General features: G+C 39.2%; 1 protein-coding gene across 3 annotated transcripts in view; it reads right to left on the minus strand.

Moving 5' to 3' along the window:
• EDIL3 (EGF like repeats and discoidin domains 3) overlaps positions 1-17,864 on the minus strand; it is a 229,776-nt gene that overhangs the window by 44,932 nt on the left and 166,980 nt on the right. For all 3 annotated transcript variants that reach the window (XM_017806317.1, XM_017806318.1, XM_017806316.1), the window contains 3 exons: positions 12,684-12,839; positions 11,468-11,612; positions 6,585-6,769 (listed from right to left, as the gene is read on the minus strand). In XM_017806317.1, the coding sequence (XP_017661806.1) occupies positions 6,585-6,769; positions 11,468-11,612; positions 12,684-12,839 (486 nt within the window). The remainder of the gene's footprint in view (positions 1-6,584; positions 6,770-11,467; positions 11,613-12,683; positions 12,840-17,864) is intronic.

A 17,864-nucleotide genomic window follows, 5' to 3' on the forward strand; every position in this document is an offset into this window, starting at 1 on the left:
ATGAAGAGACCTGTTTGGCATTCTAGCCTAGGTAGTGCAAAATCAGTAAATTCAGCAGTGTGAAGTTTAGAAGTGGGCATCACTCTTTGTCTGCTTTTGTCTTTGACTCGGAACTCTTTTACCATTACTACCTTATTCCACTACAGGTTTCTTTTAATAAGAAAATTTATCTATAGAGAGTTTCTGGCAAAATATGGTAAAGAAAATACTAAAGTATCAATATTTTTTTCCCAATCTGCCTTGAGGTGTTGCTGTATCCTGTGAACTATCAGATTGTGAATAGAGTATCACCCTGTGAAACTACTCAAACCAAGGACATGCCAAAGCTCAGTGTCCGAATTAAATCCTTCAAGAAGAAATGACAGCTGCCTTGCCAAGGACAGGAAGAAAAGGAAGGTGATTTTGCAGTGAAGAGGTAACATGACCAGTGTTGACTGTAAATATCTTTCTGTATTCCAATAAAAAGCACAAAGGGAGGTCGATTTCTGCACAACTTCCCTTCTGTCATCTGAAGTCTGAGAATATTAAAATTGTGAGAAATTCTGATAAAAAACCAGTACCAACTCTGCATCTGGAGAACCAGAGACAACTTTTGTTACTGTTCCACTAAAGGACACGGATTCCTTTCCTGACCTGTTGGTGATGGCTGTGGTTTATTGAAGCTGCAGAGAAATACATGTCCTTCGTTTAAAATCTAAGTTCACATCTCCTACAGAACACTGTATCTTCCCAAGACTAGTCAGGATGTCTTAGCAGTCCAAGCCTTCTAGAAGTCATGCAATTACCTCATCATGTTAATTACTAGATTGGTCTTAAATGAACATTTCATCCTATTCCAATTTTCTGTCTTCCAAGTCAATATTTAATTAAGTTGTTGTTAAGCATTTTCTGGAGGGTTTTTTTGTTGTTGATTTTGGTGGGTTTTTTTTCTTTTTTTTTTTTTTCTGTTGTTGTTTGTTCGTTTGTTTTTCTTTTTTCCCTCCAGAGTGTGGGGGTGCAGTGAGTTTCTGTGGCTGGGTTTTGGTAGCTGGGGGGTGTACAGGGGCAGCTTCTGTTAGAAGCTGCTAGAGGCTTCCCTGGTCCCGTGGAGCCAATGCCAGCTGGCTCCAGGATGGACTTCCTGCCACTGGCCAAGGCCGAGCCAATCAGGAGTAATAGCAATGCCTCTGTGATAACATATTTAAGAACATAAGGTTGTTGAGCAGAAAGAATTCCAGCCAGGGAAGAGCGGAGTGAGAACACGGGAACAACAATGTAGACACCAAGATCAGTGCAGGAGGGGCAGGAGGTGCTCCAGGTGCCAGTGCTGAGGCCCCTGTGGCCTGTGGTGCAGCCCATGGTGGAGCAGCTGTGCCCCTGCAGCCCATGGAGGACCATCGGGGTGCAGAGATCCACCTGCAGCCCATGGAGGAGCCCATGCTGGAGCAGGTGGATGCATGAAGGAGGCTGTGATCTCGTGGGAGGCCTAAGATGCAGCAGGGTCCTGCTGGAGACCTGCAGCCAGTGGAGAGGAAAGCCCATACTGGAGCAGGTTTTTCATGGGTAGGACTTGTGGCCCTTATGGGGGACCCACGGTGGAGCAGCTCATTCATGAAGGACTGCACCCCATGGAGGAGTGACCCACGGGACAGCAGTTTGGGAAGAACTGTTGCCTGAGGGATGGACTCACACTGGAGTGTGAGTGGACTGTCTCCCGTGGAAGAGACCCCACTGGAGCAGGGGAAGGACTGCTCTCCCTGAGCAGTGGCAGAAACAACAACGGACCATAACCCCCATTCCCCGTCCCCCTGCACCGCTGGGGGGGAGGAGGAGGGAGAAGGTGTTTTTTAAGACTATTTCTCAATCTTTGGCTCTTATCCTGTTAGTAATAAATTTAAGTACTATCCCTACTTCGAGTCTGTTTTGCCCATGAAGTAATCAGTAACTGACCTCTCCCAGCTGTTATCTCAACTCATGAATCCTTAGTTGATTTTTTTTCTCTCTCCTCTGTCCGGTTGCAGAGAGAGAGCGAGAGAGTGGCTTTAGTAGGTTCCTGGCATCTGGCCAGGGTCACCCACTACGGTGTGTTAAAACAATTTAAGCTGGTGGCCAGACTTAAATCACTTATTTGGCTACTTTAAACAGTACTGGTAGTAATATGTGGTTTTCTAATGACACAATTCAAAAGATAATTAAACAATCCACAGAATTTTCTCATTAGGAGTTGTTTTCATAATTTAGGAATCAACATAGTGATTTCCTATACAAAAAGCCTCTAAAATTCTTTATGAATAAACAGGTTAATGCAGCAAAAAGGAGGAAAAAGAGTCAGGTGCAGTAACAGACAAGAAACAAATACCATGAGAAAGAGGAAACAATTTTTTTAGGCACAGAGCTAACACCTATCATTAAAATAAGCTTAGTTAACCAATACTAGATGAAAAATAACCTTCTTTTCCAATATTTAAAAAAGGAAATATTCACCTTCTGTAACTTTCCTCATTCAAAAATTTGTGTCCTACCTTAAAATAATTGTCCATCTCTCTCTATGGCTGACAGAGTAAAGACCCATTTCCAGTCCTGTAAAGTCCTCTCTAAAAAACCCAAAACAAACTGACAAGAAGCTGGGTCTGGCTCAGCATTTTAACAACCTTCTCATTTGATCACTTAGAAGCTTAAACACTGTAAATAAGTGATAGAAAATGAACATGAGTAGATCCAATGATGGCATGATAAAGATGGCTTTGTAAACATATAACAAAAAAAGGATAATTATTTGGGATACAATTTTGCCTTTGTTTTCAAATAAGAGCCATTTTGATGTGAAAAAAGATGGTTACGTATTAAACTGAAAGACTAATTTGATTGCAGCACTGAGACAATTCTTTTCTAACGGTGTAGATAAAAAAATCTCAGTAATATTGTCTAATACTGGAGTTTAGGTTGGCAGGAAAATACCCAACCCAAATCTATTATACTGCTGGCAATCATAACATTTTTAAAATGAGTAGGTATGATGGTTGTTTTGCCCATTTTCAAACAATCTGTTATCTTTATCAGCAATTGTTTTTTTCTCTTAACAGTGCTTAGCTGATCCCATCACACACAATCAGCAGAAGAAACATTAGATTATGATGCTGCTGTTGCCCTCAAAACCCCCACCATATCACCAGTTTTAAGATAAACTACAACGAAACCGTTGTACTATTGTAAAGTTGGGACTAGGATAACACACAAAACAATATATGTAAAGAAGATGGTGGAGGGGGGAGAAGAAAATTAATAGTAGAGTGGATATGGGTTTGGAGGAAAATGTTAACTCTTTTGGATGACAGTCTGGGCTAGGAAAATGAGATATGGAATGGCAAAAATCCATTTATAAGAGCAGTCTCCAAGCACCTGAAAGATCAGTAGCATTTATTTTCAATAATCTTTATAGACTCAGTGCCTCATTTTTGGGCTTAAGGTAGAAAGTTCTGTAACACTTCCTTTAATGTCAAATACTGAATTTGACATGGAATAACAGTCCTGGATTGTGTCCAGAAGGAGCGTAAGCACTCCAAAAACTAGCAGCATCATCTTTAAAAGAAGAACAAGAGTGTCTTTGAGGAAGCGTGTGGGGGAATTCATCCCCAGTTTACAACTGAGCTACCATTTTGGTCATCTCATTTATTTAACTTTCCCTTCACATCAAAAAAATACTTTCTTCCATCACTAGTGATAGTGTTTGGGGTAAAGGAGTATTGTCTAGGGAATCTGGAATTTGCAGAGCCTAGATCAAAACAGATTTTCAACAACTGCAGCACCAATACAGGCGAGTATTCTTCTTGTACCTGAAAATGCACAGTCCGTGCATGGAGACACAAAATACTTCATATTCACGCCTCGGAAGCTAAATTATGAATGCATCAACCCAAACTACTTTAAAACAAAAAGCCTGCTTGCTAATAGCTGCATTTTAAAATACATGGAGGACTCAGACTTTTCCTTTTTGGCAGAAAACTGAGTAAAACAACTGCAACTCATGACAGAGAAGAATTTATCTCTAGTGCAAGTGGCATTTAAGCATGACGCAAACATCACCTCTCAGCAACCATTATCACAGCAGGTGCCCTGAGATATATGTCAGCTTTTAAACAGAGGAATAATAGATAGTAGAGACATTTAGGCAAGGATATCTCCCAAAAATTGTTAGTGAGAACAGATCTTTTCAAACTGTCCACATAACACAACAGTAATTTTTAAAGGCAGTCAGTAGGCTTTTATCCAACTTTATAGTCTTTCTAGTTAAAATTATAAAATATAAACCAAGAAAGACATGTGGAGAACATTCAAAAGGCGTGGAAAGCTAACACAGTAAATATCATATTACTAGGTCAGCTACTTTAGCAAAATCCAGAAATCTGGGTTAAATGCCTTATTTTAAGCCTATTTTAGGATACCACGGAATCACTACTGGGCTAATTCCTTGCAATATGTAATGACTGAGGGAACAGGGCATACAGATAAGTTTGCTTCCACCTGCTTTTTCTTACAGATGTGTTTTGATTAAACTCTGTGGAAATGGCATGATGATAAATTTGCAGTCAATGTGTTAAAAGGTTGTAATACAAACCACTGTGTTTTAAGGAAAAAAACCCCACCCAAACAAACAAAAAAACAGAGAACTACCAACAAAGAGAACAAAAAGGAACCGATGAATTCAAATGATAGACATGTCTCTGTTATAGAATCATTCCTTACACTTGAAGCATGAGACCATCTTTACCCATGGACTAAATTGAGAATAAGCAGCCTACAGTAGAAGATAATGACCAGCTTAAGCACTGAAAAAACAAGTAGTTTTAGCATCTTTTGTTGTTGTTTTTTTTTCAAAGAAGTGTTAGGATCCTCTGAATTATCATGATGCAGAATGATCTTCAGGAAAAGGTAAATTGCTCATATTCCTGCAAAGTTACTGAACTGAGTACACAGCCATATGACAAATTAACTAAAAGATGAGTATTTCTTCAAAGCTTTCTTTTTGACCAGAAAATAAGTAGCATTCCTGACACTTCAAGGACACAAAGAGACTGTGCAAGTGCTCAGATTAAATTTGCAGGTTCAGATTAATTCAAATATAGCAAGACTTAGAACAGTATGAAGAATTTTAGAATATAAGGATTAACTCTACAGGCCCTTGCCATCTGTACTTAATTAAAAACCCACTGTTACCCATAGGAGCAAGAACACACAGCAGGAAATTTCTGTCGAGTCTCTGTACACCCTTGGTTTCCCCAATGAGGCTAAATATGAGACAACTGTCTCTCTTTCATGTGGAGAATAATTTCATCTGCTTTTCCACCATAAAACACAAAAATAAATTTTTCCTTCTCTTCAGAAGTTGCTAACTGTTGTTTCAACAAGCTGCTCTAAAAAAAGCTTTTGGCAAATTCCAGGATCTTCAGTTAAATAGACGAGGTAACTGCTGCTTCCTCTCTGCAAAATGTTGTAAACTTGGGAGAAAAAAAATAGTAATAGTGTTCCTGACTTGCTTAGCAACTGTAGGTAAAAAAGCTAATATGTCATAATTTATATGTGGAAAGATTGCAAGGGGTTCGTAGCCATGTCTAGTGCTATTGAGGCTTCCCACTGAGAACTGCACTGCAAACTGGCAGCTGACTGAAAACACTGCCATTTTCCACAGTTCAAAAAATGTAAATATGTCACTGACTGGTCAAATAGGCTTCCACACCAGTGATTTATTGCAATTTCTCACATTAGTGACTTGTATAAATCACTCTCGGGCTGAAAACAACCCCATGCACAATTTTATAATGAATTTGTGTGCTGAATCAGCCTTTCTGGCCCCAGTTGTGTCAGCAGGTGGTTTTGAGCAGCCTCAGTTAGACAAAGATAATTTCTATGAGCAGGATTTGCTAGGGTGCAAAAGTATGGCCAGTCTTCGTGAGCGAAGATTTGGGAAAGGTCATTAACCCTTCCAGCCTGCGCAGTGGATTTTTTAGGTGAGACACAGCGTGCGCTGAACCTTTAATCCTGAGGTTCATCTGCCGGGGTCGAGCAAGCTTGGACAGTGGCAGTGAGGGACTCAGGACGTAGGTTTGTTTAGAGTGACCTTCTCTTAGATGGATTGCCTTACAGGGTTGATGAGCTCCATCTGCCCGGGGGGCTGGGAATCGAACCCGGGTCGCAGTGGTGCTGCACCCTAACCACTAGACCACCAGGGGCCCCCTAGGGTGCAAAAAGCTGAAAGTAAACACGCTTTTCCAAGGAGCTTTGGAAGGACAGAAGGGAAGAAAAAAAAATTAGTGCCTCTCAACAAAAGAGGAAAATTCAGTGAAACAGATCTGCAACTACTGTTTCTGTTCATTAAAAAAAGGAAAATTTGTGGCTGCTGGGGAGAGTAGAGGCATCCCCCCAGCAGTGTTTTCTGCAACTGTGGTATCAGAGACATGAAGATCAATTGGGCTTCCTACATGTGGCAGAGTTAGGATGGTTACACTCAGAAACAGAAGAATATGGATATAACCCTAAACCAGAGAACCGTCCCCATACCTGAAGCACAAAGGAGACAAATATTTGGGAAAATGCGCATGAAACTTTACCTGCAGCCACTGTGACTGGTCGTTGTGGCCCGAGGTCCAGGCGTTAACCTTGCCTTGCTTGTCCAGCCGGGCTTTCCTGGGCTCCCAAGCAAACATGTCCATGTTGAGCGTACGGAAAACACTGGAGGCAGTGATTTGAAAGTCCTGTATGTGTCCTGATTTCATCCCTAGGGGCTCAGAGCAACCTGCAACAGCAAGATAAGGTCAGGGGCACTATCTACTTATCTCTGTGAGTGGTTTAGATTTTTCTGTTGTGGAAAAAAACCCTGCAGTTCTCGAAGAAAAGGATTTAATCAAGACTATTGTTGAAGGAACAAATAAATGAAAAATAGCCAAATTGAGGCACTTTATTTCAACAATTGCTTGGGTGAGTCAAAACTAAGATAGAGAATTCAACTTATCTTATCCTGGCATAAATTTATGAAGACAAACAAACTCAAAAGACAATTTTGTCTCTGCTTATCTTGCTTTTATTTTCCCATCCAGCAGCTTCCTACTGTTCCCCTTGTTCAGCTTGATTTTCTCATGCTTTTAGGTCACCCTGCTTCAACCATGTGTTTGTCTACTGAAGAAATATTAATTTTTCGTGAAGCCACTGCTGAAGTAAAAAGTTAACAATACTGAGATTTTTTACACTTCTAAATTACTTGACATGTGGTTAAAATTCTAGAAAGCACAAAAACCTGCTGAAGGAGCAGAAGGCCACAGAGAAACAACTGTGAAGGACAGAGAATAGTTGGAAATTATAACTTAAGAGAAATCAAGAGTTAATGGCTTATTTGTTTGTGGACGTCCCACATAATTAAATTATTTTGGTTCTAGCAAAATATAGATCTTAGGCTTCTCCTTTCTCTGTTCTCCATGAAAACAGAAAAAAGAAAATCTCTTTTCTCATTTCCTTCCTGCCCCAGTAGTCAAAGACACTACATTGTGTTTCTCCCATAGGTTTAATACACAGAATTAAGTGGAATTATGAAGAGATTCAGTCAGGAATTTAAGACCATAGGCCCTTCGTAGGTGGCTAACAGCAGGAGCAAATACACATTACTAGAGACACATAATGTTAACATTATGTTAACATCTTTAATGCAGTATGTCCTGTATTTAAATTTTGAATATTGATGTTTTGTATTAAATTTTTTAAAAAGTCAAACAAAGAAATTAGAAATGTGAGAAAACAAAGTTAACTTTTTTTAAAAAAAACCAATCTTTCAGAACTGATTCTCAGTGCACAAATGAAATTGCACAGCCTTGTCTGTAGAATGGACTGCCTAGTTCAAAACAACAACAAAACAATTTTCCTGGGAGTGGGAGGGAGCAATTGATAATACAAATGAGACAGACTAATCTATTGCTTTAGAGAAGGACTTTCCTTATTACTAAATTCTGAAGTATCACTCCAGGATCACAAGGGCTGTCAGCAGAGATGTTTCATCCCAGGAACCTGAAGGAGGCTCCTGACACAAAAATAGAGGCTGTCAAAGTTGTGTTTCAGTGCTGGCCCAAACCATCAAAAATAGTTCTATCTTTTCTGAGCACTATTATTGATCTATGAAACAACAGCTGTGTCTGCCTGTGCATGCGTGCATGAATTAATGGGATTTTACACTTGCCTGCCCACTCCGTGGCCCCAGAGGGAGTGGGAAGACAGTTGTTAAAGGTAACAGGAGAAAGTGAGAAGAGCAACAGGAACCAGAAGAGACAAACATGATGCACATGGGTGGCAGTAAAATGCCTTGGTACTGTGTCACAGAGAGCAACAGCATACCCTGTCTTTTCCCAACTTCAACAGCAGTAGACAATGACAATTTGGATGGTCTACTTTGTGTCTACAGACAGTCATATCTCACAGAAATGCAATTACAATAATGTTCATGTTTTCCCAGGACATCTCCTCACTGCTCTGTATCTTTCAATTTGCTTTGCCATGTCCCTGTGACATGACAATTCAATTTCCACTCACATTTTTGCCACCTGTTAAGATTTGTGAGAGCTCATGCAGACATACTTATGGCTTATGCCCAGTGGAGCATCTTAGCTAAGAATGTTTGAGATGCTTTGGATATCTCCATCTGTGATAAATAATACCTGATATCTCTGTATGTTTAATTCTATCTAGATATAGCTTATTATACTTCTTATTTGGTCTGGCTTGGGGAAACAGAAGCAGAGGATTAATGAGGATGAGTGTGGATTAGCATCTGAAAATTGAAAGAATTCAATTCTTTCAATTTTGTAGTGTGTGGATTGTTGACTCTCCCAAGGGTACAATCTTTTACTCTTCAGCCTGAATTCTGTACCATGACCTTAATCTAGCTCTTTCAAGAAAGCTCAAACCCTCGAAGGAAATCTTAAATATTCAATGCAATGAAGGCAAGCTCACAGAGGGATGTGCTTGCAAAGGTCTGCATACATCTCATCTTGGACAAAAATTCACATAGTATTGGCAAAAGCAGCATAAGTCAATTATTTGAGGGCAAAGGTGAATTTGTTTTGATTAATACTGTGATATTTTTCTTTTCTAAAAATTGAGAGATTTTACAATTTTTCTTCATGTTAATGAATCATAGAATGGCCTGGCTTGGAATGGATCTTAAAGCTCATCCAGTTCCAACCCCCTGCCAAAGGCAAGGACACCTTCCACTAGACCAGGTTGCTCAGAGTCCCATCCAACCTGGCCTTAATATAATGACCATAGGATTCCTTTTCAGACTAGATAGTGCTGAGGACAAACAAGGAAAGGGGAATGTGGTATTAAATGCAGGTGTTACGAAGTCCCCTTTTGTGTGAGCTTTGTGTAAATGGTACCTATAAATACTGTCAGGACAGAGAAATAGTTACCAGGGAACAACATGCCCAAAGAAGATGAAAGTTACACACTCAGGAGATGCTGTGGGTGTCACAAGGATGTTCAAGTTCTGGAGACCAACATCCCTCTGCAAGAACTGAGAAAGCCAAAACACCAAGATTGGCTGAATTGGTGCATAGGCACTAACATACATGATTATCAATAGCATTTGGTAGGGACTGCTTGCATGGACATGGATGTTTGAATTTGTGACTGAATCCATGAGTAAGCAACTGTGTTGTGCGAACAGTGATCTGTTTTTAAAACAGCAGCTTCGTGCTGCAGCTATTAATAACAGCTTAATGAATAAAGGCATTCTAATAAACAGTAGCTGTGATCTGTTTCTCTCCTCACAGCAATACTCTATGTAGGGAAGGGAATTTAGGACACAGAGATGTGCAAAACACAAGCGAGGCAGGAACACAAGGCCATGAAAATTAATGTCTAATTTATTGATGGCCAACTCCACTAGCATTGATTGTGGTTTTCAATAAGGTCTGACTGTGGGTCCTCGTGAGTAAATCTATTTATGAGACTAAAGCAGATTGTATTGAATAATTTGCTGAAGTTTGTCCTAAAAAAGAATTGGTTTTTATGATGATCTGGTGCTTCAAGTCTCCCTCTGTTCAGCAGTGACCCTCTCCTCTAACACCAGGACATGTTAAAGAAGCCGGAGTTCTCAAAATGCTTTTCTGTCCAAGACAGACCACCTGGAATTATGAGCAAATTAGTCTCTATAATTCTACTCTTCTTTCAGTAAGGCTGAAATTGTTCTGCTGAGTGCTGGCTGCCCACAGTTTTAAGAAATGATGACCTTGAAACTGTTAGGACACCACTGAAATGAATTCACTGCAGTGGCTTTCACAGTTCTTTGAGCAAAACAATTCCTGGTCATTCTGGCAAAGACTTACTCTAAATTGTGGTTCCAGAAATGGAAGACATAAAAAAAATAAATCTAATAGACTAAAGCAGCTAGACAGAAATTTCTATTTACTTTTAAACCTATCTGTATTGGAAAAGGGCTACACTGAGATTAATGTATTAACTTTTCATTTCTGAATCTGGTTTTGATGCCACTAGAGGACTGAGAATTATTTAACTCCAGCTGTTTTGATGTATCACTCATGAACTGGATGACTATTGTTTGTACAGTAAGCAGGCAGCCACATAAAAATCATTCCTAAATGAATTCAGTGGAGTGTTCCTACCAGTAAAAGGTTTATCTCTTGAAAAATATAAAAAATTTACATGCTTTACTGAATTTGTAAGAGAATATGGTTCATGTAGAGAGTGGCTGGAGGTCAGGCTTTACATTTCAGACCCACACTACGAATCTTAAGAGGGTTTATATTGTCTCCAATTGTTCATTACTTTTAGCTGCAAGACGCAATCCCTGCTCCTGCTAAATCCACAGAACAAATCCAAACTGAAATCTTGATTAAAGCAGCCCAGCCAAATGTTTCTTGTTGCACTTTGAGTGGTCCTGGAAGGCAGTGGAAGCATGTTTGTCCCCTGGAGGGTGTCACAGAGCACATTGGTGGTGTCACCCAGAAGCTAGGAGGAATTACCCATGTCAGGCTCGATCCCTGCTGCTCCAACATATAGGAATGTACAACCAGCTCTAGAGTCTCAGGAACCATTTTCAACCCTTAGTTTAGGCTGTGCTGAGTGCACCTTTGAGTTAGAGACTCCCTGTCTCGTGGTCTGCTCAGTGTGGCACATTACGAGTACTGATATCCACTGACACTCACTAAAACTGTCATAAATGAGCTTGTCTAGGTCACGTATGACTGGAGGTGCACAGAAAAATTTACCAAGTGTTATTAGGTTGACACAACATTGCCTTACTAATATTACTGCCCTACTGTTGTCACTGACATCGCTTAGCTAAGTGTTGCTGGTTATATAACGCACACAAAAAGAGGTGAGTAACTGCGTGGACAAACTCAGGCACAAACGAAACTACGTTTCAGTGGGGACAAAACGAGTGCACAGTTTAGACCTGCCCGGTGCTTGACGACTGCAGGAACCCCACCTGTGAGTTCACAGCCCAGGAGCTCCATTCTCAGTGTGCAGTGCCTCCTGCACACCTGAGGGTACAGCCGAATGTACTGGGACTTGATGGGTGGGGTGAAGGAGTTGGTGTAAGGGGTGTTGTTGTCCACATTCCCACGGAACACCTGTGACGAAATAGCACACTCACAAAAACATGCCAGGAAGATTGATGGACGTTCAGTTCATTTTCATGTCTCAAAAGCGTCTGTTTTGACTGCCCCTGCAAGCTTTTCCCAAATAGCAGCTGTTTCAGCATCTCTAGTGCCCGATACAAGTTTTTAAGCAAAATGTCCTGCCTTTGGGTCACATCATGACATATTTGAACCAGGGCTTCTATCTTGTCAGTCCCAGAAGCTGAAGCTATTAATGCAACTACATTATGCCTTCTTCTCTAATTAGTGTATTAAATAGTCTCAATTCAATCTAGCCTGCAATTATTTACGCTGATTGGCATTTATTTTTTTCCCCCTCGAGTTCAAGAACCTGATCCAGCTCTCACTGAAGTGACTGTAACCCTCCCACTGATCACAGAGGGGGCTGAATTAAACCTATCAGCATTCTTCTATTCACTCCTAACTCTAACCAGATATCCTTGTACTGTGTTTTCTTCCCTCATTATATACCTCCTCACACAGCATTTTAATTTCCTAATAGAGAAGCTATGTGTAATGCTTCACAGTGCATTAGTTCTATGTAAACTTACACAGTAAAGGGTTTTTTTTACTCCTTTGTATGCACGACTCCATCAAAAATAATTGGTAACTGTAAACTGTATACACACACATCCCACTGGATGATACTGTTTGTGCAGCACAGAGATTAGCATTGATGAATGGGTTCTATGTTTTCAAGGGTTAACGCTAATCTGCCATTGTAATAAAATTAAATTGAAAACAGAGTAATGAGTAATTACTGGTAAACTAATTAAAATGAAAATCAGTTAAGTGTAATAAACAGGATTATTCTAGCTTGGGGAAATGGTATTTATAAAACCATCAATTAAAGTATAAGAAATTCTTAGCAAACAGAAAATGTAAATTTGTTGATGCTATTTTTTTTTTAATTCAGAGAAAAATAATGATAATGAAACCTATATCATACTTCCAGGCAATTAGGCTTATGTAACACTGACACCTCATACTTCTAAAGGCAGCTAAAACATAAGAGATATTCAGATACAGATGACTTAATCTTACCATATCTTCCTTTGTGCCTTTTACTTTGTACATTGTCCAAGAATTCCCATCATTACTGTATGCAATTTTATAAGATTTTACGTATTCTGGACTCCCAAGCCTCTTGGCACCTTGAGTTATAACTCCAGTGACTCGCATCTTCTTCTGCAGGTTTATCTGAAATAACAGTACATTTTTATCACTAAGCATCTGAGAGGCACAATTCTGATCCTTCATTCCTTTGATTCTTCTTTTCTTTCCTTTCTTAAATGACAGAAAAAAGCATAGCTGCAGCATTTAAATTACTGCTTTTATACTTGCATTAATTCCTTTTGTCTTTCATTAATTTGATGCACAAATGCACACAATGAATGGAAAAAAATGAACTAAAAGCCTGGACTATGCTTATTTCATGTGGATGTGTACACACATATATATACATATATTGTGGTTATACAGAATATTATTGGTGAATTACTGGGATATTGCTATATATATTTCCTTCCTGAAAAGTAAATGCAATAAAGTGATAATTTACCAAAGGTTGCATCTTCTGATCTATTAGAAGCCAATTTACAATACCACACAAAAGATCCTAAGTTAAATTCAGGCAAAATTTCTTTGTGACGGTGAAGATACATGGAAGTTCTGAAAGCAAAGAAGTATACTTTTTCTTGATTCTCACTGAAAATTCATATATCTACAGATCAAGGTTGTAATGCTAATCCTAAAACAGTCAATAGCAAAATATCAATCAGTAGATGTGAACATGCCCTGTGTACTTGTCTGAGCTGACGGGAATACTTTGAAGGACAAAATAAAGATGCTCAGAATCAACAAATGAAGAGTTCAACAGTATTCCACCAACCTTAATTTTGACTTCTTTATCCACCTGTGGACATGGAAAGTCAACTATATTCCCCAAAAGTTCAGAATGTGGTATTCAAACCAAAAAATGTTGTCACTGTCAGCCTCGTCCCTGAGCCAATCTGTGGCAGCTGCACTTCTACCCCTGGTGGGCAGCTGAGATCTGCAACTTTTGCACCAAATAAAGCTTAACAAAGAGCTGTCACATCATGAGAGCTGAGTGAAGGTGTGTGGTAAGAGGAGGTGAATGGAAATACTGGAGAGCAAACAACTGGGCCCAGGTAAATAATGATTGAACAACATTAGCACTCCAAATGTCCAAACATCCTCCTCCAAATGAGTCTTATCTCTGCTCCTCAATTAGTGAAGCTGGCCCAGTGCAATCACCACTGTTTGGAATAGCAGTCCCAGCACAGGTAGATGGGGACTTGGAGACAGATCAGGTATCTGCTGTCCAAACACCTTAACCTCTTTATTCTTTGCAGTGTGGTCTGAAGACTTTCGTCCCCTTGGCAATATAATCTAACCTCTATTAAGGATGCAAGATTACCAGACTTCAGTGTTTCAATATCTCACTGTGCACACAGTGGGAAACGGGAGGAAGTCTGGCTATTTCTCTGCTGCTTTTCTGAAATAGTTGGCTTTTGGTGTAGTTTTACCATAGCTCTCCCCATAAGAAATTAATAAACACTCATAAACCTTCTGAAAAACAATGCTTATTTTCGAGGTTTAGACTCATTGAGAGAGGAAAAGCTTCCTATTAAAGATCAGATTTTTTTACAGGATCTTTCCCACACAGGCTAGGGAAAGCTGAGGAACATTTTCAGTTCTAGTGAGGAGAATGGACTCATGCCAGGATTTTAGACAGGTATAAATTAGAAGAGATTCATGACTTTTTACAGTCTTGGAAACCTTCTTTTCCCTAGTTACTGGTCTCCCAGGGGGGAAAGCAAACCCGAACAAGTATGTTATATTTGTAAAAGGACAGCTATAGAGACTATCAGTCCCATAACTACATTAAAAATATATTTAACATGGAATAGTAAACAGTTAAAGATTTATGGAAGTCTCTTATGCATATTTCACTCTCTATATGGAATTTCAGAATATTAATAAATAGGTAAGTAGACCAATTTTTCATGTATTTACAAAATTGCTAATAATGAAGTGAATACCATCTCCAAAAATAAATTAGGAAGCACACTCAAACAGAAACGAGCCATTGATTATTTGCTGACTGATAGTAACTTCACATTTCACTTAATGGGAAAAGGAAGGTATCACGCAACACCAAATAAATTTTCTTTGATCCAGTGATGCATTTAACTAATATTCTTTCAGCTTAACCACAAACTTTTCTTTTTCCAGATGATAACCTTGGGGAGTTTTTTCGGATGAGAACTTACGGGGATTCTTTTCCCCCTTGTTCACCCATAGAGAATAATTTTGTAATGAATCCATGGCTTTAACAACTGGATGATCTATTCCCATACTGGCTCCTTTCCACACACCAGTCTCCACATCCAATGCACAAGAAATAAACCACTGCACTTCAGAAGCAAAACAACGACAAAAAAAACCCACCCAAAAGTAATCTGTCAAAGAGTTTCACACTATAGTTGAAACTCTAAAAAAAAAAAAAAGTCACACTGAATGAAGGGAAGATTTGGCCAGATAATCATGAAAATGAAAGAAAAAAAAATCTAATTTTTAAATAATCATTTAATATACATCCAGATAAACATACAAAGAGAATCTTTCTTTTCACAGGAATTCTTGATCAGTACCCATCCTCCAAGGAAAATCCCAGTGAAGGGGGTGTGTGAAATGCTTCCAGATACCTTTGGCTTGCTTATATAGAAGTCCCCACTAGACTAATGTCATGTTCATGGTAGCTCTGGTAGCTCCTTTCAGTGCATACGGATACACCAGGAATTAATTGTCCCTTTGGGTCTTTGGGTTCTTTTATGTGTTTTAAATTTTTCAAGCCAGAGCACAGCAAAAATTGCAATATTACAACTGTGGCAATGACTACAATGAAGCAGGTGATGAAATCTTTCTTACTTAATGTACTTCAGTAGGAAGCTGTGAAGAAATATGAACTACTTCTTTTAGCAGTGAAAGCTTTTCCAAAGGTGTTTTCCTGTGGCCATTGTGAAGAAAAACAGTTCAGAAAGCTCTGCTTTGTGGATTCAGATCTGGGATAGACAGTCATATATTTTAATTACACGGGTGACTGTGTTTTAAAACAAAGAGGTGAAAGTCACCAGGACAAGAATAAGAGCTTAACATATCTTTTCAGAAAAGGTAATAGCTTATTTACTTATTAAGGATCCTTCATCATTACCTAAATGAACAGGACAAAAATCAAGGATGATGGAAGATCAATAGTGTTTTGAGAGGTTTACCCCAGTAATTCAGGCAGTAATGCACAGGAAAGACATTGTAAGAAGATACTTGCATAGACATTTGAAGAATATACTTAAAGAAAATAAAAAAGAAAGAAAAAAAAAGAGTCTGATCACTTTTATCAGCCCTACTTAAAATTTAGAGTTATTTTGAGAGCAATGAATTTGGACTTGACACTTGACCTCTGTTCATGGACCCCTGTTCAGCAACAGCTCAGAGGAGTCTCCTGCATCCAGTAACTTCCACGGGACCTAATTCACCCAAGAGTGCAGGGTGTGCCCAAGAACTGGGGAATAAAATCAACTCCCATTAATTTAAGAAGTCCCTGAAATTTCTTCAAATCTCGTTCCTTTCAACCAGCCCAATCCTCCCAACTCAGTGATTAGACAACTTTGACAATCACAGCAGGTTACAGAGTCATGGCCTTTCCCAAAAGGAGGAGAAAAAGTAACCAGTGAGCCATGTTTACTGCTGTCAGCACTGATTCTATAGGATTAATTATATATTAGCCAATTTTCAATGGTATAGTAATGTTTTTGACTGCAATGCACCATTTTCAAATGCAATTCAGAGCCAGTCCTACAAATCTGTATTTGTGTGTGCAGCTTGACTTGTAGCTGGGACTAAATGTGGGAGCTTGTTTTCTCTAAAGAATCCAAAGGGGTCCACAAAACAGAGACCATATATAACTTCTCAGTGTGCTTAACAAACCTCAGAACTGTAAAAAAAAAAGACAAAATTCACTGTCATAATATGTGAATGAAACAGAACAGTAGGGATTAGGGACAGGACAGGTGGAAGATGTTCATCCCCCTCTTCAATTTGTGATCAAATATCAGTATATTGAGTTTGCAGAAGCTATATACTTGACAAAAAAAATAAAAAAACCACCCAGTTGCACCTCTCTTATCTTTATGATTATGTAATGGAGAGAAGAGGGATGAGAAGACAGAGTGCCTCTAGGAAGACACCCTATCTGATGCGCCTGTACAGAATACATAACCGTTTTCCCCTCATTTGTTATCACACTGTTAGTAACAACACCACTAACACTTCATATGAAACAGATTTGTCTGAAGTAATCCTTAAGAGCAAGTTTGCTAGAAATGCTCAAATTAAAACCTTCATGAAACCTTGGGTCTTTGAGACTTAAAATGTAGTTTTACATTCATAAACAGAATGCATTTTATGGAGAACTAGGGTGTTTACCTGTTTCAGTTATGAGACAGAATAGCATTGCCATAAATAATTCGCCATCTTTTCTAGCACAAAGTAAATATATTTTTACTGCTACTCACCATTACTCATACAAAAATAAGGTTGAATAAGAAATCAAGGTTATACTGGCATTAAAACAACTTTTCCCCGATGATCTCATCAGTTTTTGAAGGATTGAAGTTTAATTTTTTTGTCTCCTTTTTTTTTTTAAAGTCATAATTCTGACAAGGTTAGATAGAAAGCACCCATGGAAGCATTTTGTGGTGAAATATAGGGACACTTGCCAATAGAAATGTTCATAATAAACTCAGGACAGGAACAACCTGAGAAAATTCCTTCAATATTGGGAAATTCAGTGTGTCTTAAAGCTCCCTCTCATGCTTCCTTTTCAATCTCCAAGCTCTGGAGCCCCTTAACAGGGCTGAATGTTGCTGTTTCACCCCAATGCCACGTTAGGAGCTGCAGAGCTGGACTTGTACGTGATAAGGAGTGGGGAGGTAGCAGCAGATCACTTACGATTGACTCCCCTGTTGCAAAGTCCTGCTGACACCCGAGCACAAGGTATTCGTCTATCTTGCCTGTTTGTGGCTTTTTGGTACTTTCCTAATGAGCACTGTCAGCAGAGCTGCTCTGAATTTAGTTGAGGGCATTAACGCAGTCAGTACAGTGGCAGTGATACATGTTCTAACTAGAGCCCAGTTCAGCTAA

This window comes from Lepidothrix coronata, unplaced genomic scaffold, assembly GCF_001604755.1.
Source record: "Lepidothrix coronata isolate B3197 unplaced genomic scaffold, Lepidothrix_coronata-1.0 Scaffold14, whole genome shotgun sequence".
NCBI classification, from domain to species: domain Eukaryota; kingdom Metazoa; phylum Chordata; class Aves; order Passeriformes; family Pipridae; genus Lepidothrix; species Lepidothrix coronata.